This window comes from Choloepus didactylus, chromosome 3, assembly GCF_015220235.1.
Source record: "Choloepus didactylus isolate mChoDid1 chromosome 3, mChoDid1.pri, whole genome shotgun sequence".
NCBI classification, from domain to species: Eukaryota; Metazoa; Chordata; class Mammalia; order Pilosa; family Megalonychidae; genus Choloepus; species Choloepus didactylus.
Window position 1 is genome coordinate 5,432,296 of NC_051309.1, and position 20,512 is coordinate 5,452,807.

The 20,512-nt window shown below is 56.6% G+C and overlaps 1 protein-coding gene across 2 annotated transcripts in view; it reads right to left on the bottom strand.

Annotated features, from left to right (window-relative positions):
* The window catches only part of SORCS2 (sortilin related VPS10 domain containing receptor 2), a 550,251-nt gene that overhangs the window by 82,975 nt on the left and 446,764 nt on the right, over nt 1-20,512 (bottom strand). For both annotated transcript variants that reach the window (XM_037829330.1, XM_037829331.1), the window contains exons 4-5: nt 12,066-12,230; nt 2,507-2,580 (exon numbers count right to left, since the gene is read on the bottom strand). In XM_037829330.1, the coding sequence (XP_037685258.1) occupies nt 2,507-2,580; nt 12,066-12,230 (239 nt within the window). The remainder of the gene's footprint in view (nt 1-2,506; nt 2,581-12,065; nt 12,231-20,512) is intronic.

The window sequence follows — 20,512 nt, forward strand, 5'->3', positions numbered from 1 at the left end:
CTCGCTTTCCAGGGGAAGTGCTGTACGCTGCGGGGAAGGGGTGTCATGCCTGGCATTTTCCTCTCTGCTTTCTGAATAGAGAGGGATGTTGTTCCTTTCACGGGGAGCCTGGGCCTGTCCTCAGCCGGGAGATGGACTTTTAGAGCCGCAGTTCGTCGTCTGCGAAGTGGGGGTAACAGTACCAGCAGCCCCCTTGCTCTCCCCAGACCTTAACTCGCCTTTCCTGTCCACTCGCCTCTTGCTCTCACCAGCGTCTCTGACCCGTTTCCTGCAGCCCTTGCCGCGCGCCCACGTCAGACCTTGGGCTAAGCAAGGGGGCACAGAGCTGGAGGTCAGGCCCCTGCCCCAGAAGCCCTCGGTCCCGGGGTTCTGAGCAGCCATGTGGGACGGCGTCTGACGCCTTCAGACGGAGCCCAGTGCCCCGCAGGACCCCACCAGTGCTGACTGCGCCCCTGCCTTCCTGTGGACACCCCAAGAGAGAGTGGGGGGAAGGCCTGGGCTGAGGGTTGGAATTACCAGTTACATGAGAGGGAGCCTGGGCCTGCAGCCTCTGGGAAGAGTGAAGCTCTTTGCGGGTGTGAGGAACTGATTTTTACGCGTACTGGATGCGGAGTGAAGCACCAATGCAAGTGGTTCTGTAAACCCTCACGGATCCCACCTCCCACCTCCCTCCCTTCTCCGTCCACCAACAGGGCCCCTGCCACTTGCCCCACACCTGGCACGGGACCCTGGGGCCAACGGTGGAGGCAGAGGCTTCCCCTGGGGCAGCGGGGGCACGAGGGGGCAGCAGGAGACGCCTGGGAAGGGCCGGCAGCCAGGCCACTGGGCAGCAGGGCGGTGGAACGCACGTGGTGTAGAGCCTGGACCCGTCCCTCAGCCTCCCTGACCCTCGGTTTCCTCTTCTGTAGCAGGAGAGGTTGTTGTGAGCTTTCCACGAGATGCTGCCCTGAGAGTCTCAGCAGGGTGACAGGGCTGGCGGCCGGGGCGCCGTTGGTGGGGTCTGTTCGGGGTCTGCTCGGGGTGGTGGAGAGGACAAGGTGGCTGAGCACTGCTGCCCACCGCAGGCCTGGGAGGTGGCACGGCCCTCTCTTTCCCGGCCACCCGGGGGGTCACTCTAATGAGATCACCTCGTGTTCAGCTTCTCGAAACACTAATGAGTCTGAGCTTCAGACAGAACGCGGCCCTTGGTAATTCTCGCTGTCCGTTCAAGGCCAAAGAGCTCCGTGGAAATGCTGTCAAAACGGCACTGTCCGCCGACGACAACAGGGGGTCTCCATCTCCCCGGCTGTGGCCGTGTTCCAGGAGGACCGGCCGAGTGCTGGGCCATCTGGAGTGATTATGTCCAACGTGGAACAACTCAGAGCAGTTTGAGAAACTCAGGGAAGAAGTAATTTGATTTGCCCGAGATATTAACATGGTTGAATTACAGCCGGTTCACCTTGTGGCGTCTGCAGGTGACTCTCTCTCCCCAGAGCTGTCTCCCGAGGGCCACCCAGGCCTGGCTGGGACAGGACATGGCACTGCAGGTGCCCTTTCATCAGGCCAGCACGGCTCAGAAACCCCACCCCTCACCCCCGTTCCCACATCCAGCAAGCTCTCGGGAGCAGCTCAGGCCCCCAAGAGTTGGCATCATTGACAAGACTGGTGATAGAGGACAGTGCACCGGCTTCTGAGGAAGGAACCGGGTCGTCCATGGGCAGCCACCCAGACAGAGAGCTGTCACTTCTCCCCACGAGCAAAATGTCCAGGAGCCAATGGCCCTGAGCTCAGGAGAAGCTGCGGCCTCTGCCCCCTGCCGCTGGGTGGAGGCAGCTGTGGCTTTGGGCAGCTGCTCTGCTGCCTGTGGCCTCAGCTGAACTACGTGTCCTCTGGGGGCCTCGGCGGTCACCCAGTGAACACGAACGAGCACCAGTTCCTCAGGGGGCTCGGAGACGAAGAGCTTCCCCAGGAGGCTCACTAGAGGCGACGCCGGTGAAGAGCTGGCCCTGGGCAGGCTGGACGCAGCCCCCTGCAGGTCTCGTGTCCCAGATGGGAGCCCCTGCCCCCCTGCAGGTCGGGGGGACATCCCTGCACCCACCACACCCACTGGCTCCCAGCAGGGGCGGCCAGGTGAGCCCCCAGCCAGGGGCGGGGAGCCAGGCTTCAGACGAGGCAGGGGAGCCAAGGTGGGCAGGTGCTGAGGACGCCCGGGGCTCAGGAGGGAGGGTCTGAGGAGCCGAGTGCCCACTAAGCGCCCTGCATGTTGCCACCTCTTTCCATCCACGGAGGAGGAAACAGGCCCGGAGCCGGCAGCTGGCTCAGAGGCCGGTGGATGCTGAGCTGACACTCACCCCACTCCCTGTTCTGCACCCCCATGGGGCAGAAGGGAAAACACGGGGGTCCCCTGGACGAGCAGGGCACCGGGCTGGGGGCAGAGGCCAAGGAGGCCGATGGGAACAGAGGGGGCCACAGCCCGGAGGCTGGCTTGGACCCCGAGTCGCTGGCGGGGTGGGACTGGGGGTCTTACCAGAACACGCACTCTCTGGTGACGCGCTCCTGCAGAAGATTCCACTTCTTCCCCAGGTCGGATGAAACATAGAGCTTTGGGGCAGGAAAGAAACAGAAACGTGTGGTCACGACCCGCGGAAGGAGACAGCTCCGAGAGACGGAAGCCACGCACCCACGCCGGCTTTCCCGGGGAAGCCCACCTGCTCCAACAGACACCCAACCTGTGTGGGCAGGAGGGGTGGGTTTTGGAGACACCAAGTGGAAGTTGCTGGGGCCCCTGGGGCAGATGCAAAGCTGCGCCCCTCCCCTCCACTGGCCTGCGGGGCAGGGGCCTCTGTCCCTGCAGTGGGTGAGACCGTCCAGGGAGCCGTGGGCTCTGCTCTGGGTGGCAGGAGCCCACTCCTGGGGTTTGCCGGTGGGGGTGGGAGGGCGGAGCCCCTTGTTGGTGTGGCCCCTCTGTGCCAGCATTGACCCCCGCCATGCCAGGGGTGGGGTGCACAGCTTTGTCTCAGAGGACCCGGCGCAGCTAAGAGCCCTCATGGTGGGTGTGGTGGCAGTGCTGGGTGTGCGGCGCCCCCCTCCCCCCCACGGCACTGTCCGTGGGCAGCCGGCCCAGCTCCGGGGACAGACAGGAGGAGTTGGTTTCTCAGCGTCGAGAGTCGGGGTCAGGCCCTGAGCAGGAGCCCCTAGGCTGGAGGAGCCCAGGGAGGTGGGCAGTGCCCCTCTGCCCCATGCCAGGCTTCCTGCCAGGCCAAGGCTCATCCAGGCCCAGAGCGGGGCCTGGGCATCCAGAGGCAAACCCGGCACAGCCCCATCTGCAGAGCTCAGAGCCTGGCAGGAGAAAGGACAGACCAGGAAACAAGTGCTGGGTGATGGGCGCAGACGTCTGATGCCCCCGGGAGAACAAGAGGGGCACCAATCCCTCGGATCCGGAAAGCTGGAGAAAGCTTCTGCACACACACAGTCACACACACATGTGCACATGCACAAAGAGACACACAGGAACACACACACACATGCACACATGTGCACACTATACTCACCCATTTGTACCCACACATGTGCACATAGACACACAAATTCACTCACATGCACACACACTCATATACAGGCACACACATGCATGCACACATGCGTGCGCGCACAATCACACATGCAGACCACACATACACACATGTATGCGCAATCACGTGTGCTCACCCAGACACTCATACACACACACACACATGTACACACAGGCTCTCATCCATATCCATGCACACACAGGCTCACACATGCACACACATCATCAAGTGCACACACACACACGCTCTTGCACTCACCCTCCTAACACCCTGCCTACCGCGGTGGGGCCTGATGGTGACTGGGGGAACTGTGAACTGTACTCCAGGTCCCAGCACTGAGGGGCACACACAGATGTCGGGAAGCAGAAGGAGGAAGCTGTCGCCACCTTGGAGTGCACTTGGGCGGTATCCACTGCAGAAAGGCCGGCGAGGGAGGGTGCCCGGGTCCTGATCCAGCAGCTCGGCTCTGACAGCCGTGGCTCCAGCCGCTCAGCCATCGGGGCTCTTGGCACAGCCTTCCCCCTTTTTTCATCCAGCCTGGGGGTGCTAGTAGCTTCTGGAAGTCTCTGGTCTTCCCCCCTTTGCACCTCCAGCCCCTCAGTGCCGTGGTAACTGAATCCCTGCGTTAAATTCCCTCTGGGTGAGGTGCCTGGAGAGGGCCCTGCCTCCTCACTGCCATGCCGGCTGCAGGCACCAGACCTGTGTCCAAAGGGCATGAGGTGTCTGGAGGCAGAAGAGGGCACCAAAGCCAACCAGGGGGCAGGGGCACCAGCCACCACGGGCCCCGAAGCAGCAGACTGTGGGCCCGGCTCCAGGGTGCAGGTGTCATGGGCAGGACGGTGGCGCAATGCGTGGGAGTGAGGGGCAGAGCCCGGCTTTGTCCTCTGGGACTGGGGAGTCGTGAAACAGCTCCTCTGTGTGATCTGCTTGCGGTGAGTGGGCCGGCGGGAGAGGGCCCCTGCTGGAGGCCACCCTCTGTCTTTCACTGTCCAGAACGACAGGGACAATCTCTTAACAGCAAGATCAGGAAACCCGGGGCCTCCAGGGTTCAAATCCTGCTCTCCCCGGGGCGGGTTTTCTAGTCAAGCCTCGGTTCCCCTGAGTGTAAAATGGAAACGACGATCCTCATTCAGGTCAGGAGAGCTCAAGGAGACACGTGCCGCATGCCAGCATCGGGCACACAGATCATGCAAGATACAGGTTTCCCTTTTCTGTTCTCAGGAAATAGGCAACAGCTCCCTCCCTCCCTCGTCTGCTTTCATTTGTGCTCCGTGTGCTCAATTCCATTTCAATAAGCTTCATCACTAACTCTCATACAAAGAGTAAACATACATACTGGGTGCGAACAATTCTATAATTGATGTCCCCGATTCATCTTTTATTGTGTTTCCCCTCCTGGCAGCCCCTAGGTGGAGTTATTGGAACAATAAAGCATCCGTTCCGTTCCTGAGAGGAGGGGCCGTGTGGGTTTGAACTGACCTTTGGAGCTCAGGGACCCACACAGCATTACACATACTGAAATCCTGCACTCTGCAAGCTGAACTCAGAGTCTGATGTGTCTGGTGACAGACAGGCCTGGACCAGGACGCTTTTTGCAGGTACTCCCTGCAGCAAGTGCTGTTAATCGAGGAGGCAAACTTCCTTGGGGAAGGAGAAGAGGCAGCCTCGGGGGCAGAGGCCCAGGTTTCATAGAGCTTTGCCCCTCTCTCGGTTGCTGCTCCATCATGCGGCTTCCTGGCCTCAGTTTCCCTGGCTGTAACATTTGGAAGAGGTGAATCTGTGATCACACAGACCTGGGGCTGGCAGCCTGGCTTCTGTCAGACCCCACTGTGCTCAGCCACATGATCTTGCACTTATTGCAAGGCCATTCTGTGCCTCGATTTCCCCACTTTGTCAAACAGGGATGTAGTAGGGTCATACCAGGCACTGATGTGAAGTGGGTGCTTGTGGCAGGTGCTCCACAAATCGTCTGCTATCACTCTCATGACAATATCAATAACAACAAGGGCCACTTATCAATAATAGCCAGGGCTGACCGTGAGTGAACACTGCTGAGCAACTCACCTCTTCCTGGCCCCCAAACCCAACCGACTCAGAAAGGGCGCTCCCTCCCCAGCATGTCCGCCCTAGCGTCCAGCTGCATGGAATTCCTCATTGTTTTCTGAGCCCTTTGCTCTACTGCCTCTGAGCCTTTGCGCATGCTGTTCCATCTGCCTGGAACTCCCTTCCCCTCGCTCCCCCACCTGGCTGACCCATCTTTCAGGGCGGTCTTACTCCCAAATGCTTCCTGGGTCTGCACCTCTGCAGGTGAGTCTAAGAATCCTCACCTGGCATTCCAGGATTGCCCGAGAGTTTGTCTTGGATCCTTCCTCTGCTGCAGCAGAAGCCGCACGCACCACCGAAAGGAAGGGTCCCAGTCCCCACTGTGAATCTCCTGTTCCGGCTCTTCTCTCGGAAGGCATGCCCACCTCTCACCATCTGCACCCCGAAGTCCACCCGGCCCCAGGCCCTGCTTGGCTGCCTCCTTCTTTGGGGAGCTTTCTCCACTAGCCTGCCTTGCATACTTCCCTGACCGGAGAGCTCACTCCCTCTGAAGCCCATAGCCATTGGCCTTTCGTTGAGCGCCCCGCTCCATGTCTCCTGGGACTTGGGAGTTTTATTTCCCTCTTCTCTGCCGAAAGGCACGCTACTTGGAGGCACACTCTCTGCCCTGCTCGCCTCGGTCACCAGAGCCCGACCCTCTGCCTGGCACTGGGGGCTGCCGCAGCTTGTTTGCTGGATGCACGAAGGAAGTGGACTCTAGGGCAGGAGATGGCAAACTTCTCCCATAGCCAGATGGTAACTACTCTCAGCTTTACAGGCCATAGGGTTCCTGCCACACTTGTCAACTCTGCCTTTAAAGCAGGAAAACAACTACGGGCAATACATGAAAAAAAGAGCGTGGCTGGTGCTGATAAAACTATTTACAAGAACAGCTGCAGGCTATCATTTGCTGACACCTGTCCTAGGGACATGACAAGAAATTATCACCTTTAATATTAATAGATAACTTTTTCCAAAAGTTTTCATCCTCTGGAATGTAACCTTCAGAAGCACAAGGAACCCACGTGTTTGGTTAAGTACCTGGAAGTGTGCCTGGCACATAGTAAGTGGTCAGTAAGTTCCATTGGAACCAGCAACAGGTTTTGCATTTAATTGTCTATTGGGTCCCCCTGGGAAAGGCTGAGGGAGCTGTGACCGTTCATGGAGCCAGGCACTGCAGAAGTGCAGCCAAATGCTACCGCATTGAATCCACACGTGCACACACATGCACATACGCACGCGCGCACACGCACCATAAAACGGGCAATTCCTCCCTTCATAGACAAACAGCTGAATCTCAGAGACGTTACATAAGTGGCTAAGGTCACACAGCAGCAATCCCCACCTCTTGGCGCGGAGCTGTCAGTGGCGCACAGCAGTGGGGGGGCCCTTCGGGAGGCTGTCTAGGCACCTCTAGCCCTTCCTCAGGGTCATCATGTGACCTAGGCCAGGGATCCTTCAACCTCATGCCTCAGTTTACCCATCTGCAAACTGGAAAAGGACCTCCTGCTCATACACTCAGGCAGGAAGTGAATAGAAAATGAGCCTGCAGCCATCAATTTCCAGGAGCCCGGGACTAAAATCTCTTCACAAATGGAGGTTTATCACGGCCCTCGTCGCCTGACGCGCTTCTATTTATGACGCCTGCCCGGGAACTTTATGAAGCCTGTCCAATTCGGTCTCACAGGAGATGATTTTACAATTCACCATCAACGGCTGCAGAAACATACCATTTCTGCTTAATAGAAAGAAAAACACCAGTAAATAAACAAGAATAAACATGCCAGTGACATTCTAGTTACCTACAGCTAAAACTTGCATGGCGACATTTTTAAAAAGGGTAATTGAATGACTTCTAGATGGCTCCTCTCACAAAGGACTTGAGGAGGTGAACAGGGATGCATAAGAGATGCAGCTAGAAAGATAAAGTGATAAGAAGTCCTTATCAAGGCAGGAAGTAAGGGTCCAACTGGAGGGCAGGTACACACACAGAAACGTGTGCTTGTGAGCTGTGCACAATTACCAGAGTCTTGGTGATTCTGTCCTGGGCTTTTACTGGCATGTTGGATGTGGTTGTCCGGGACTCAGCATTCTTTCCCTCTGCACTCTTCGGTACCTTGTGGTATGAACAAGGCTGGGAAGCTAAAATCCAACACTGCTCAGACTCCCTTGCAGCTAGGCTTTTGGGTCAAATAGATGCACTCATGCACTCATGTGACATTTGGAAGGCAAGAGCGAGACAGAGGCATCTTCCTGCCCTTTTGGTCATTGTTGCTGCCAGCAGGGTTGCGGAGACCTGCTGCAGCATCCAGCCCCCACGCTGGAGGGTGGAGGGGCAGTGGGGCTGGAGGCAGCAGCTGGAGTCTGCATTCCGGTGTCCGTCACTGGCTTTGTGGGTGTGGCTAGGAGGTTGTGGCTGCAGCAGGGGCGACTTCCATGTACCTGGATCTAGCCTCAGCCATGTGGTCTTGGCTCCAGTGGGGGGCTCCTGGTCTCCCATCTTCCCAACTAGGGCAGAAGTGGAATCTCCCCCGGTGGGTCAGGTCCTCAGGCTTCTGGGAAGCATTCTGGGGTCCCAGCCTGAAGCTGCCTCCTTCAGCCCTCCTGACCATTTTCAGAGCATCTAATCCCCCCTCTTCAATCCCTTCTCCTCTTAAAATACCCAAAATGGGGCCTGTTTCCTGCCTGGAGCCCTGCTGGATGCAAATGACCAGAGCAAAAATGAACACTGACATATGAGGTTCTCGTCACTTACAGAATTGTTCTGTTTCCTGGGGAGAAGCTCAGTCTCTTCCTGGTGTGGAGATCTGAGGGCGGAGAGGGCGGTAAGCATGGTGTTGAGGCCCTCGGCCCTGGGGTGGCTCACCTGCCTGGTAAACCCACAGCCCCCACCACTTTCCCACTCTGCACGTTAGGGGGCTCCTCCCCTCGCCCACCCATTGCCATGACAACACTCTGCCTTTCCTTCAGGGATGGACAATTGTGGGCACTTACTTATCTTTCTTTCCATTTGTGATCATCTTTGTTGTTCTAAAGTTGTATTGAAAAACAGGCCTATCTTCTGACCCACTCTTGACCCTGTTCAAGCACCCTCCTCCAGGAAGCCTCCTCTGACTTCCCATTCACAGGTGTCTCCTTGCCCCCTGCTGAGTTTCTGGAGCGCACTCTCGGGGTGAGAACAATTCCTCGCAGTGTGGGGAGGCAGAGGAGGTTCTTGATGAGGAGTAAAATAAACTCTAAGAGTGGGTGCAACAAGGCTTTAGAAATAAGCTCCCAGAGCTTTGCCCTCGAGCGGGGAGAACAGGCTGGTCGGTTTTGTGCCAGCATCCCCCAGCAAGCCGGCCCAGGGAGATGCCACTGGTCCTCGCATCCTGCTGATCCAGGAGCCCAACGGGTGTGCAGAGCCCTGGAAGGAGAGCCCCACATCCAGGCTCCAGACAGGGCAGCCCGGAGAGCCCCGAAGTAGAAGCGTGCAGTCAGGGAGGGGAGGGGAAGCGGCGAGCAGAGCCCTCTGGGAGTGGACGGACAGTCTGTGTGCTAGAGGCAGAGGCAGGTCTCTGGGAGGAAGGAGGAAGGAAGGACATGGAGGAGGGCATTTGCTTTTGAATAAATCTGTAGCTCCTTCTCTGCGCCGGCCCCCTGGGCTCTGGGTCGGCCACACCACCAGCCTTGGCCACTGGAGTGTGAGTGGATGGGATGCAATCCAGGTCAAGCAGACATTCTGAAGCTGCTTGTGCGGGGTTTGGCTCGGCTCCCGGAGACTTTTGCCCTCCATCATGAGAACAGCATGTTCTGAATAACCACTGGTCCCAAATCAGAGGCTCAGGGGGCTGTGAACCCTCCTGGGAGTGAGGAGCCAGGCCCAGCCGGTCCCAGCAGAGCCCAGCAGGGTCACAGCCGACCACAGACCCGGGAGTTAGAAAGGAAGCTTGTGGTCGCAAGCTGCTGAGGGCTGGGGCTCTGATGGCAGCGGGTGGCTGCCTGGGAGAGCAGGTCTGCTGGAACCGAAAGCTGGTGCTATGCCACCAACGCCACCCTCTGTTTTGGGAGTTAGAGAACTTTGAAAACCGTAAAGCTCTAAAACAATCTAAAGCCCTAGTGTCATTGTTATTAATTTTCTCAAATGTCTTATTCCTTTTATAATTACTGCTAAGTCACACCCCCGCTTCTTAATCTTTCCTTATAGTCCACAGAGAGAACCAAGGAAAATAACCAAGATTTCAGCTCCATTAATTTTTCAGGGCACCATAAATTAAAGAGCAATTGCAATACAATCCATTTCTGCAGGAAAATGAGTCTCCGAGATTGTGTTTTAGTCTAATTACATGGAAGGCTAAGTAGCCCTATTAGTACCCAGGAGCATGTGCTGTCCAGAAGGCAGGGGCCTGGAGCAAAGAGGCAGCAGACAAGGCCAGAAAAATGTGGGACTCCAATCAGCAGGGGCCAAGCCTTGGCAAGGAGACCAGGTCCATAGAGCCGTGGCTTAGCTGGGATTCTCTACTTGGAGGTCCCTGGTCTGGGTACTTCCTATTGGTAGAACTTCACTCATTCATTCATCCATCCATACATCCACCCTGTCCAACTAATCAACCACCTATTCATCTATCCATCCATCCAACCAACCAATCACCACCCATCCATCCACCCAATCCATCCCTCCATCCATGCAACCATCCATCCATACATCCACCCACCCACCCATCCATCCACCATCTGTCATTCCATGCAACCATCCGTCCATCCATCCATCCATGTAATCATCCACCTACCCATCCATCCATCCATCCATCCAACCATCCATCCATCCATCCATCCAATACAACCAGCCAGCCAGCCACCCACCCACCCACCTATTCATCCTTTCAACAAATGTTTCCATCCAGACACTTGAGATAAAATGGTGACAAGAACCAGGCACAGCCCCTGCCCTCAAGGAGCTTACCCTGAGTGTGAATGCAGGCTGCACATGATCAAATAAATGGCACAAATGTATGATTGTACAGTGTGATAAACAAATGGAAAGAGACATGGGAATCCTCAAGAGTGTAGAAAGTGGGGCCTGAGCTGGCCTGGGGGGGTTGAAGGAAGGCTTCTGCTCTGGACACCTCCACGCACCCTCCTGATGCACACTCTGCCCTTCTCCCCCATGCTCTGACCATGGGGGGCTGAGCTGTGTAGACTTGTGCATCCACAGGCTCCATCCCTCTGGCCTCTGGATGGACTCAGCCAGTGGGAGGCACCAGGAGGAGTCCAGCAGGTGGAGGGGCGAGCTGGCCGCAGCCTGGCGGAGACTGAGCTGCTCTGCCCCAGGACACGCCTCCTACGGGCCTTTTCCCAGGACTATGGAGGCCAAAGCTCCTGGGCCACATCCAAGAACTCAGGAGGCCATGTCCCTGCTGGAAAAGGACCACAGAAGATATCCACATTCCAGCCTCTGGAACCTGTGACTGACCTTTACTGGCAGAAAAGAACTTTGCAGATGTGGTTGAGTTGAGGAGCGCGAGATGGGTGCATGGCCCCGGATTATCCAGGTGGACCCTAAGTGCTGTCACCTGTAACCTTATAAGAGGGAGGCAGTAGGGGTTTTGCACCAAAGAGGGGATGGCCAGGTGACCACAGAGGCAGGGGGTGACACAGCCACCCACCAAGGCACGCCGGCACCCCCAGGAGCTGAAGGGGTGAGGAAGGGCTTCTCCCCTGAAGCCTCCAGAAGGATCAGCCCTGCGGACACCTGATCTTGGCCCAGTGGAACTGATTTTGGACTTCTGACCTCCATAACTGTAGGTAATAACTTTCTATTGCTTTATGCCACTAATTTTGTGCTGATTTGTTGCAGCCGCCACGGGAAGCTCAGACAGGTCGTGTTCTGCTGGAGGGCACTCTCCCGCAGCTACTCAGGGCCCAGGTGGCACTGGTGGCCCCGGGTGCCTGTCCCAGGGGCTCTACCAGGGAGGCTCCCCTTAGCCCTGCACACACTCTGTAGAGCGCCCTTGAGAAGGGACCTCGGGGGACGCAGCCCCCCAGGAGGGACGTTTGATCTGAGATCTGAGGATGATTCACTTCTGGTGGTGGAGGTGGTGAGGAGCGCACAGCAGGTCCAGGGAACGGCCTGGCAAAGCCTGGCTTGGGAGGGTGTGTGGAAGTTTCTGGGAGTGGAGGAATCTCTTGTGCTGGTCTGCAGAGGGCGGGGGGAGGGGGAGGTGGAGTGGAATAATTCTAATAGTTATCTACTCTCACTGGTCCCGTCCCACGTACCCACTTTTTGCCACTCAATTGCAGATCTAGCACCTCCGAGTCCGGGGAGGCCCCTCTCCGGCCAGCTCGGCCCCACCTCCCTGGAAAAGCCTCCATTTCCTCACGACGTGGATCGAGGGTTGCACATCACAGTGGGGTGAGCCCCCAGCCCCCCAGCTGTGGCCTGGGCCCCTCTACCTTGCTCTCCTTGGTGCAGGCCAGGACTTTGTCCTCCTCCTTGGGGTGGAAAACCAGGGTCTCCACGAAGAAGGTGACAAGCTGCTTCTGGAAGGAGGCGCCCTCGTCCGTGCTCAGGAAGAGGCTCTGCTCGCGGCCACTGAGCGCGGAGCTCACGAGGATGATCTGAAAGGCCGGGAGGGGATGTGAGACGTGGGGTGGGGGTGAGGGCAGGAACTGCGGGCTGCCCAGCCGGCCCATCGGTGCTGCCCATTCACTCACTCACTCAGCAAACACGGGGGCCTGCCAGGCAGTAAGCCTAGGGGTGCGAGAGGAGGCGCAGGACAAGTTAGCACAGCAATAAGCGGGGTGATTGGTGTCACAGAAGAGACAGAGCAGGACAGTGGGGTGGATCGGGTGGAGGGGCCCAGGGGACAACGGGGGCCATCTGCAGCAGAGGAAAAGGCTGAACCAGGCGAGGGACAGGCTGGTGTGTGCCGGGTGGCAGGAGCTCGGGGGAACCAGGGTGACGCCAGAAAATGGAGCAGGAGACAGGCAGGTGGGGGTGGGGCAGGGAGGTCTTGCAGACTGTGGGGAAGGGTCTGCAAAGTGGGGTCTCCATGTAATTGTGGTGGAGGCCTGTGGTGAGGGGCGGAGGGCTGTTGCATTTTCAGAACATCCACTCAGCTGCTGGTGGAGAATGGGGCATCGGGAACCCCAGGAGCAGGGGTGCAGCACATCCAGGCTGGGTTTTGGGGGCTCGGTCAGATCTGGGACATCCATATCTCTCTCCACCAAATGCACTGGGGTGGACTTGAAATGACAGGAGAGGCAGACATTTAAAATGGGCCCCGGGTGCCACTGTGTTTTGGTGTTGGCGAACAAAGCCCCCCGAGAGAAGTGCCACCAGCTTGTTCCTTGAGGGGCATCTGGGCCCCACCTTGGGACGTGGCCTAGGATCTGCCCACCCCGCTGACGTGGCTGGGCCCACTCAGGGGAGTCAGCCTGAGGCTCGTTTTAGGATTTCGTCTTCTTTCCAATTTCTCGTGCATCTAGCTAAGCACCCACAGCTCCATGCTCTGGTGTAAGCAGGGGACTTCCGATCAGTTAACAAGGCTCAGAACACCCTCCCCCTGCCGGCCCACCATGGAGGGACACCGAAGGGATCAGAGGTGGGGCCAGGGGTGGCAAGGTCAGAGGCCAGGGGGCTGGGGGCTGGGGTCAGCTGAGCAAACCATACGAGAGCCGTGGACCTTGGGGTGCAAATGGTACAGCAGCCCCTTGCTCCAACTGCCCCAGCCACTCCCTGCAGGCATGCACTGCCTCTGACACGTCCCTACAGTGACATCCAGCTGCCCCTTGCACATGGCAGCAACAGCCAGGCAGCCACCCCCTGGCACACCCACTCCCGGGCTCTGCCCCCTAACAGTACTTTGGGAACTTGAGGGCTGCAGCGCTGGACTCCCCATGTCCTGGTAGAATAGCTGGCCCCGTCCACCTCCTCCAATGTGACCTCTGGCCCTTGCCCTCATCCCGGGTGGTCTTTCCAGGGCAGTCCTGGTCTGACACGTCTCCTGGGGTGGGGGCTGACCCCAGGATGGGCTTCCAGTCCGGAGGACAAGGGGGCATGCCTCCTCTCTAGGGCACCAGCTGATGGTTCAATGCTCATTCATTCATTCATTCACACAATGCCCTTATTGCACTGCCCCATAGTGTAGCCTCTGAGACCTCGTGGCTCCCTCCCTGGCACCTACAAGTGGAATTACCAGCCCCATTTCACAGATGAGGCCAGAGGAGCTGCTGAGTGTGGGGTTGGGAGCTGACGCTTTAGCTGAGGTTGCCCCTTGGAGAGATCTGGTCCAGCTGTCCTACAGTACCATGGGGAAGTCACGAGCAGAGATGGGCAGTGTGGGACCCAGGCCCCCCAAAGGGATGGCACAGAGCTGAGGCCATGCCCTGATATCTGGTGCACCCTACCGCAGCTAGAGAGGGTGTGGCTGGGGCTGGGTCCTCAGTTACGGATGGCAAGGGCAATCAGGGCTACTTCCTGGAGGAGGCGGTATCCAAGCCTCATTTGAAGACCACCTGTGGTTTTTTTTTCCAGAGACGGGATGGGGGGGCCTGAGGTGGGGAGCAGGGGAGATTGTAGGTAGAAGGAGCTTCTCTCCCACATACACAGAACTGTGGTCTTGCCACACCCCTGCTGTTTTGGGGTACCTTCCTGCCCTGAGAATTGTAGAGTGAAACTACGGTGCCTTATACCACTCAGTAATGACCCTACGCTGCCTTTTTTCTTTCCTTAGTGTAAATTTTGACCTTCCCAAGGCTGCCCTGCGAATCCCGGAGCTCATGGATGGAATTCCAGCACTTGGTCTTTAAGACACGGGCCCCCCTAAATGCTGGTGAAAGAGACCCCAGGAGACCAGAGGAAGAAAGGCAGCTACACAAGCTGGTTGCTTCCTGCCTCCTGAAACTGCCCTTGGGCACTCCTAACAAGGGAGTCTCGAAAAATGCCCAGACTTCAGGGATGGCTACTCGCGCCTGAAAAGTGACCGGAAACTTCTAGAGTTGCCTTCTGATGGATTGTTGTACTGACAAATGCATTGCTCTCTAAAAATAGGGTAAACTCAGCCGTAAGGTCATAAGTGGGATCCGGAGAGAGAAAATGACCCGGAATGGGGGGCGCTGCCTTGTGTTCTGGGTCTGTGTCCCCCAAGAAGATGTGCTGACATCTTATTTGGAAATAGGGTCACTGTAGATGGAACCAGTTACAAGGAGGCCCCACTGGATCAGGACTGGCCCCCAATCCAGTGGGACTGGGGTTCTTAAAGGAAGGGCAGGGGGTCTTGGTCTCCTGACACACAGACACTAGACCCCCCAGCTTGGCTGGCTCCTGCCCCCCTCAGTTTCCACCTCATGTCCTCAGGGGCTCCCTCACCCTGAGCTGGGCCAACTCCCTGCTGTTTCATGAGATGGCCTCCTGGGGGGGCCATGTCCCTTCCCAGGGACTGTCAGCCCTGTCTGGCCAGGGCCGCGTCTCAGTTCACCACCACATCGCCCCCTCCCCTCCCACCCCAGCAGGGCCCAGCAGACCACCTGGGGCAGAGCGGCGGCTCCACCCCTATTGATGGGTGAATGAATGAATGAATGAGAAAATGAATGAATGGCTCAGCAGACACCATGAGTAGGGATTAGGGGGAGCAGACGTGTGACCTCAGGTGTTTGCATAGCTCCGTGCCTCAGTTTCCCTATTTGTGAAATGGTGGCAGTGAAGTGGCTCCCCAACGGCCATGGCGAGGACCGAATGAGATCACGCCTGGGAAGCCCTTCACCAGAGCCTGCGGGCGCTGTCAGCGAATGCTCATTTTGGTGGGCCCAGGTCGGCTTCTGAGAGACCAACGGGGGTTCTCGCTGTCCTGTCATTACCCTGCCTGGCAATGAGGAGCCACGATCTCCACCCCAGGGCGCTGCTCTCAGCTCTAAGGGGCGAACTGAGGCAGGGCGTGGTGTTCGGATGGGCCCTGCTGAAGGTGAGGGAGCCACCCCGGGGTGGGGGGGGGGACGGGACACCCAGTGGCCTTCCAGCCCGGAAACTCCTCTAAGAGACGAGGAAGCACACAGAGCACTCGATACGCTGCACCGAGCACCTGCCGTCAGGTGAAGAGATGCTCATCCGACCTGCCGTGTCCTCCCAGGGAACCGGAAGGAGCTCCCAGGGGTACTAATTGGTGGGCTCTGTGCAAAGCCCCCATGTTGTCACTGCACTGAGGCTCCGAAGGAGAGCTGCGTGGCACATTCGGACCGGTTTCGCAGATTCATTTGCTCTGGGGGACAAGAATGCCTCCCAGAAATAAGCTGAGATGTGGGTGGGATGTCCCTCACGGCGGTGATAATATGCAGGAAAAGTAGGGGAAAAACTGACGAATGGCCAATGGGAGACAAGGAGTGTAACATGTTTACAGAGAACTTTTCATGATGGGGGGTGTGTATGCCCATGAAAAAGAAATGCATGGTACAAAATTACAAGTAAGTGTTATGTCTATGCATTTTCCATTGGCAAAATTATAGGTAAATATACTATAATTTTGCTAATGGTAAGTAATTCTAAGCTGGTCAGTGGAACTGCATTGAAATGAGCATGGAAGGACATACAGGGTGATGCTAGCAGTGATTGTTCTAAGTGGTGGGGTTAGAAGGAAAATATTCCTTCATTTTTAGTTTAAACACATTATTTATTTTAGAATAGTTTTAGATTTAGAGAAAAGTTGCAAAGATGGTGCAGAGAGACACATCCACTCTACACACCATTTCCCCAATTCCCAGTATTTTCACATCCATGTCAACACCTACGTCATATTAATTACAGTTAACAAACCAAGGTCCACGCTTTTGCGGATTCCACCAGTTTCCCTGATGCCCTTTCCTGTCTCCTGACCCCACTCAGGCCCCACTGCGCCGTGTCCCCACGTCTCGGAGGCCCCTCTGGGCCGCGGCACTTTCTCAGGCTCTCCTGCCTCTCAGGATCTTGGCGCTCCGAGGAGCTGGTCGGGACTTCATGGACGGGCCTCGGTGGGGCTGGTCTGGGTTTGTCTCGCGGTTAGACTGGGCTCCTGTGCTCCTGGGTGACCCCAGGGGCGACCGTCCTTCCACTGCCTCACGTCGGGGCACCTGCTGTCCGCGTGACTGCCCACGGAGGACGGTGACCGCGCCGGCTGGGCCGGGCTGGGCTTCCCCGCTGGACAGTTACCTGCCTCCCCATTCTCCAGAAGGAAAGGAAGGGGGTCGCCAGGCACCGCCCACGTCTGAGGACTAGTGGGAACTTGGGATCCCCTCCCGGCGGGGGGAGAATCCGCAGAGAGCATTTGGAATTCTTCTGCCTGGAAGACTTGTGTCTTCTCCATTTATTCACTTACTCAACCATTTACTTTTATAGCTATGGACTCATCAAGGGTCATTTTATTCTTTGCTAGAATATGATACTGTTTTGTTACTTAGTTGCTCACGCTGGTCCAGCAGTGGTCATCGGGCATCCCTTCAGCTTGGCCCCTCTGTCCCAAGGTGTGCCCCCACGGTCCCCCTACCTCTAAACGTTCCACTCTTCACGTGGCATCTTTGGAGGTTGGGAAGATTAAATAGATCTTCACAGTTTCTTACCTGTTTTATTGGCTTCGACGTGGCTCCTTCGCCACCCACTCAGCACGCGGGCGCCAGGCTTTGTGCCCCCCCCCCGAGGCCAGCGGCCCAGTCACCCAGCTTTGCTCAGAGCCATTCAGCCAGTGAAGCCCAAATTTCTTTCATTAAAGCCCTTTTCCCATTACACATTTTTCCAAATGTTCTTAAGATGCAATTATCTGTCTACCTCCCCCATTAGACTGTGCCTCTAGAGCACAGGGAGAGTGACCTCACGCCTCCTTTGTACCTCTAGCATCTTGCACAAGCCTGACACGGAGCCGGCATGGATGCCTGATGGATGCACGAGCCAGTGAACGAATGAATGCATGAATGAATGAACAATTCCATCTCAGTTTGCAACTCCTATGGGAATTGTATGTTTAATTTCCTCCTTTGGGAGGAAAATATTCATAGTGAGATTTAAGTAGCCTAAAGAACAAAACTCATCAGAAAACTCATTCACTTTTTCCTCTTCACTGCTCAAAGTTTTGCACATCAGTGAAGGCTCATTCATTCATTCATGCGTAGCTGCACAAACCAGGTGGTCCATGCAGGCATCTGGGTTTGCACAGGGCTTTGTGGGAGCAGACAAGAGGGGAAATAGAGTCCAGGTGCAGGGCAGGTCTGGGGGCAAGAGGACGGCTCCTGAGAGGACCTGGCTTCAGGCCAGCACGGAGAACGGCTGGGAATGCAACTGGCAGGTCTGGGGCGGGCGTTTCGGGCAGACCACGACATGCCCTTCCTCTCGCTCTAACCTCATCTACCCCTGCCCCAAGTTTCCCCAATGATCCTGGCAACAGCCCCACCAGACACCGTGTTCCTCCAGTTAGACGTGACCTTTGCATGCTGACCCTCTTTGCGTGCCCCCCTGGCTGGAATGCATGGTGGAACCAAGACACCCCAACCCCACCAGATGTAATTCAGAGTCCAGTTCTACAACTGCAAAATGACACAAAACCATGTGTGGTCAAAGTAAAAATAGCTTCTTTCAAGCTTTCTGAGCACAAAATTCTGGGTAACGTCATCAAAGCAGAATGTTTTGCATTTATTTAGGGGGTCCCTGTTTTGCAGGAAGGCTTGGGGTGAGTTTAGCCTGGTTTGATGATGGGATGCCCTCCCCTTGCGATCTGCTTGTCAAACAGCTCCTTGTCCGCTGAGGCTCATTTAAACATCACCACCTCCAGGAAGCACCCTGTGATACACGGCCCCTGACAGAGTTCCCCTTCCTCCTTCCTTCCTTCCCCCACCACCTGGTGCACACATTTGCCCCTAGAGCTCTCTTTATGAGGATGTCTTTCCTTCTAGCCAGGAAGGCTGTACACTCCAGCAGCACCATATCCCCAGCCCAGAGGACAGGGCCTGGCCCTGATGGGTGCTACATTCCCGATAGATGGTTCACATAGAGTAAGGCCTGTGGGGAGAGGGCTGCAGCTCCATCGCAGCCCCGTTTCTGCCCTGCCCACGCCCTGGCTTGGGAAGGCTCTGCCAGGAGGAGACACCGAGGGGAAAAGAGGAAGAGTTTGAGGAAGCAATTCTGGCCAGGGGCCCAGCAATCTGGAGGGGGCTATTTTGGGCCTCAGAGCTGGAGGAGTGAGCCAGGAAAGATGGGGAAAGAAAAAAGTGCTGACAAGGAAAAGACTACTGGAGCAAAGAAAACAAAACAATTAGCATCGCGCTTGGGTGCAGGCTGGCAGATTGTGCTCCCAAATTGGGAACCAGACTATTTGAAACGGTGTATTTTTACTGCTTACTATTCCTGAGGAAACATATGGTGCCTGCACTGGGTCCCAGGGGCCCAGGAGGCTGAGATTTTTGAAATCAAATGCAACATGTTGAAGAGACACAGTTGACAGATTCATCTGATGAATGGCCAGTCCCTTTGAAGCCCGAGCCTCAGCACCAGCTACAGAATCTTCCAGACCCAGTGTCCAGTGAAAATGCGTGGCCTCCTTCTTCAAAAATAATAGCAAAATGAAGGCAGCGACGATGGAGCATTAAACTAGGGTCCTTCTGAGTGTGGGGCCCATGTCCCCTCCTGGGCCGCTGGCCCTGATCATCCCGAAGTTATTCAACTAATGAGCCCTAGATACAGTTGTGCCAGCATCAGCTGGAGCCTGGAAGGGGCAACTGTCTTGGCCCCACCCAGACCTGCTGGGTCAGAATCTGCATTTTAACAAGGTCCCTGCACACCCCGAGTGTGGTGGCTGCATTGGAAGTGTCCCTCTAGGCAGCTGCAGTGACTGGTTTCCAGCTCTGTGCCTGTTAGCTGGTCACCCAGCCCTCTGCTCCCTCCCTCTGGGTGACAATAACGAAATAACACACGCGCGTTCAGAAAGCACCCCGCACAGCAGGCCCTGTTCTTGGAAGCCCTTCTCCACGTGGCCACTCCAGGAGGGAGGCCCTGTCGTCACCTCGGTTTTATATTCCAGATGGAGACAGGTGACCCAGGAGGGTAAGTCGTGGCATCATCAGTGGGAGCAGCCAGGCTGGAACCCGGAGCCCTGGCGGCCTGGTCAGCTGCTCAGCCTCTCTGATGACACTCTGCAAGATGGGCTAATGCTGGCAGCCCCCAAGGTCATGGCGGGTGGTGCAAAATGCAATGCCCAAAACAGGGGCAGGGGGTGCAGGCGCTGGAGGCCCACGGAGCTGGGCTGCTTGTGTGCTGTGCCTCTTCAGGCAAGTTACTTAACCTCTCTGAGCCTCGGTTTCCTCATTGGCAAACTAGGAACTCCAAATGCAAGGGTGATTAGAAGAATTAAATCAAGCCATGTGTCTAGCAGACTTAACACAGTCTCCAGCACATAGCAAATACACCATACATGGTAGCCGGGTTTATAATTATATTATTTTTGGTTTTTTAAAAAGTTCAGTACAGCTCCTGGCCAAGCATGTCTTGGGGTCAGGGCCATGGAGTGGCCAGAGCTGGTAGGTGGTGGTGAGAGGGGCGGATGCACACGACCACTGGCACCTTAGATCCCAGGACCAGCATTGGCAGAAAGCAGAGAAGCTGTTTCGGGGTGAATGACCCCTCTCTTGAGGTGGGGCACAGGCTAGAGCACGGCTGGGAGGTGGTATTCTCGGGGTCCGTAACTGAGAGCGAACTCTTCCTTAAGTTTGCATCCTGGGAGACTTGCTTGCTTCGCCCTAGCCGTGGCTTTGGGCTTGGGGGCTTCCCGGAGGAGGTGACATCTGAGCCAGGCCTCAAAGGACAAAGAGGAGCTCCCTGGGGGAAGCCGGTAACAGCGGAGGGCATTCAGCAGCAGAAGCAGGAGTGGAGACAGACTGGGGAGACTGGG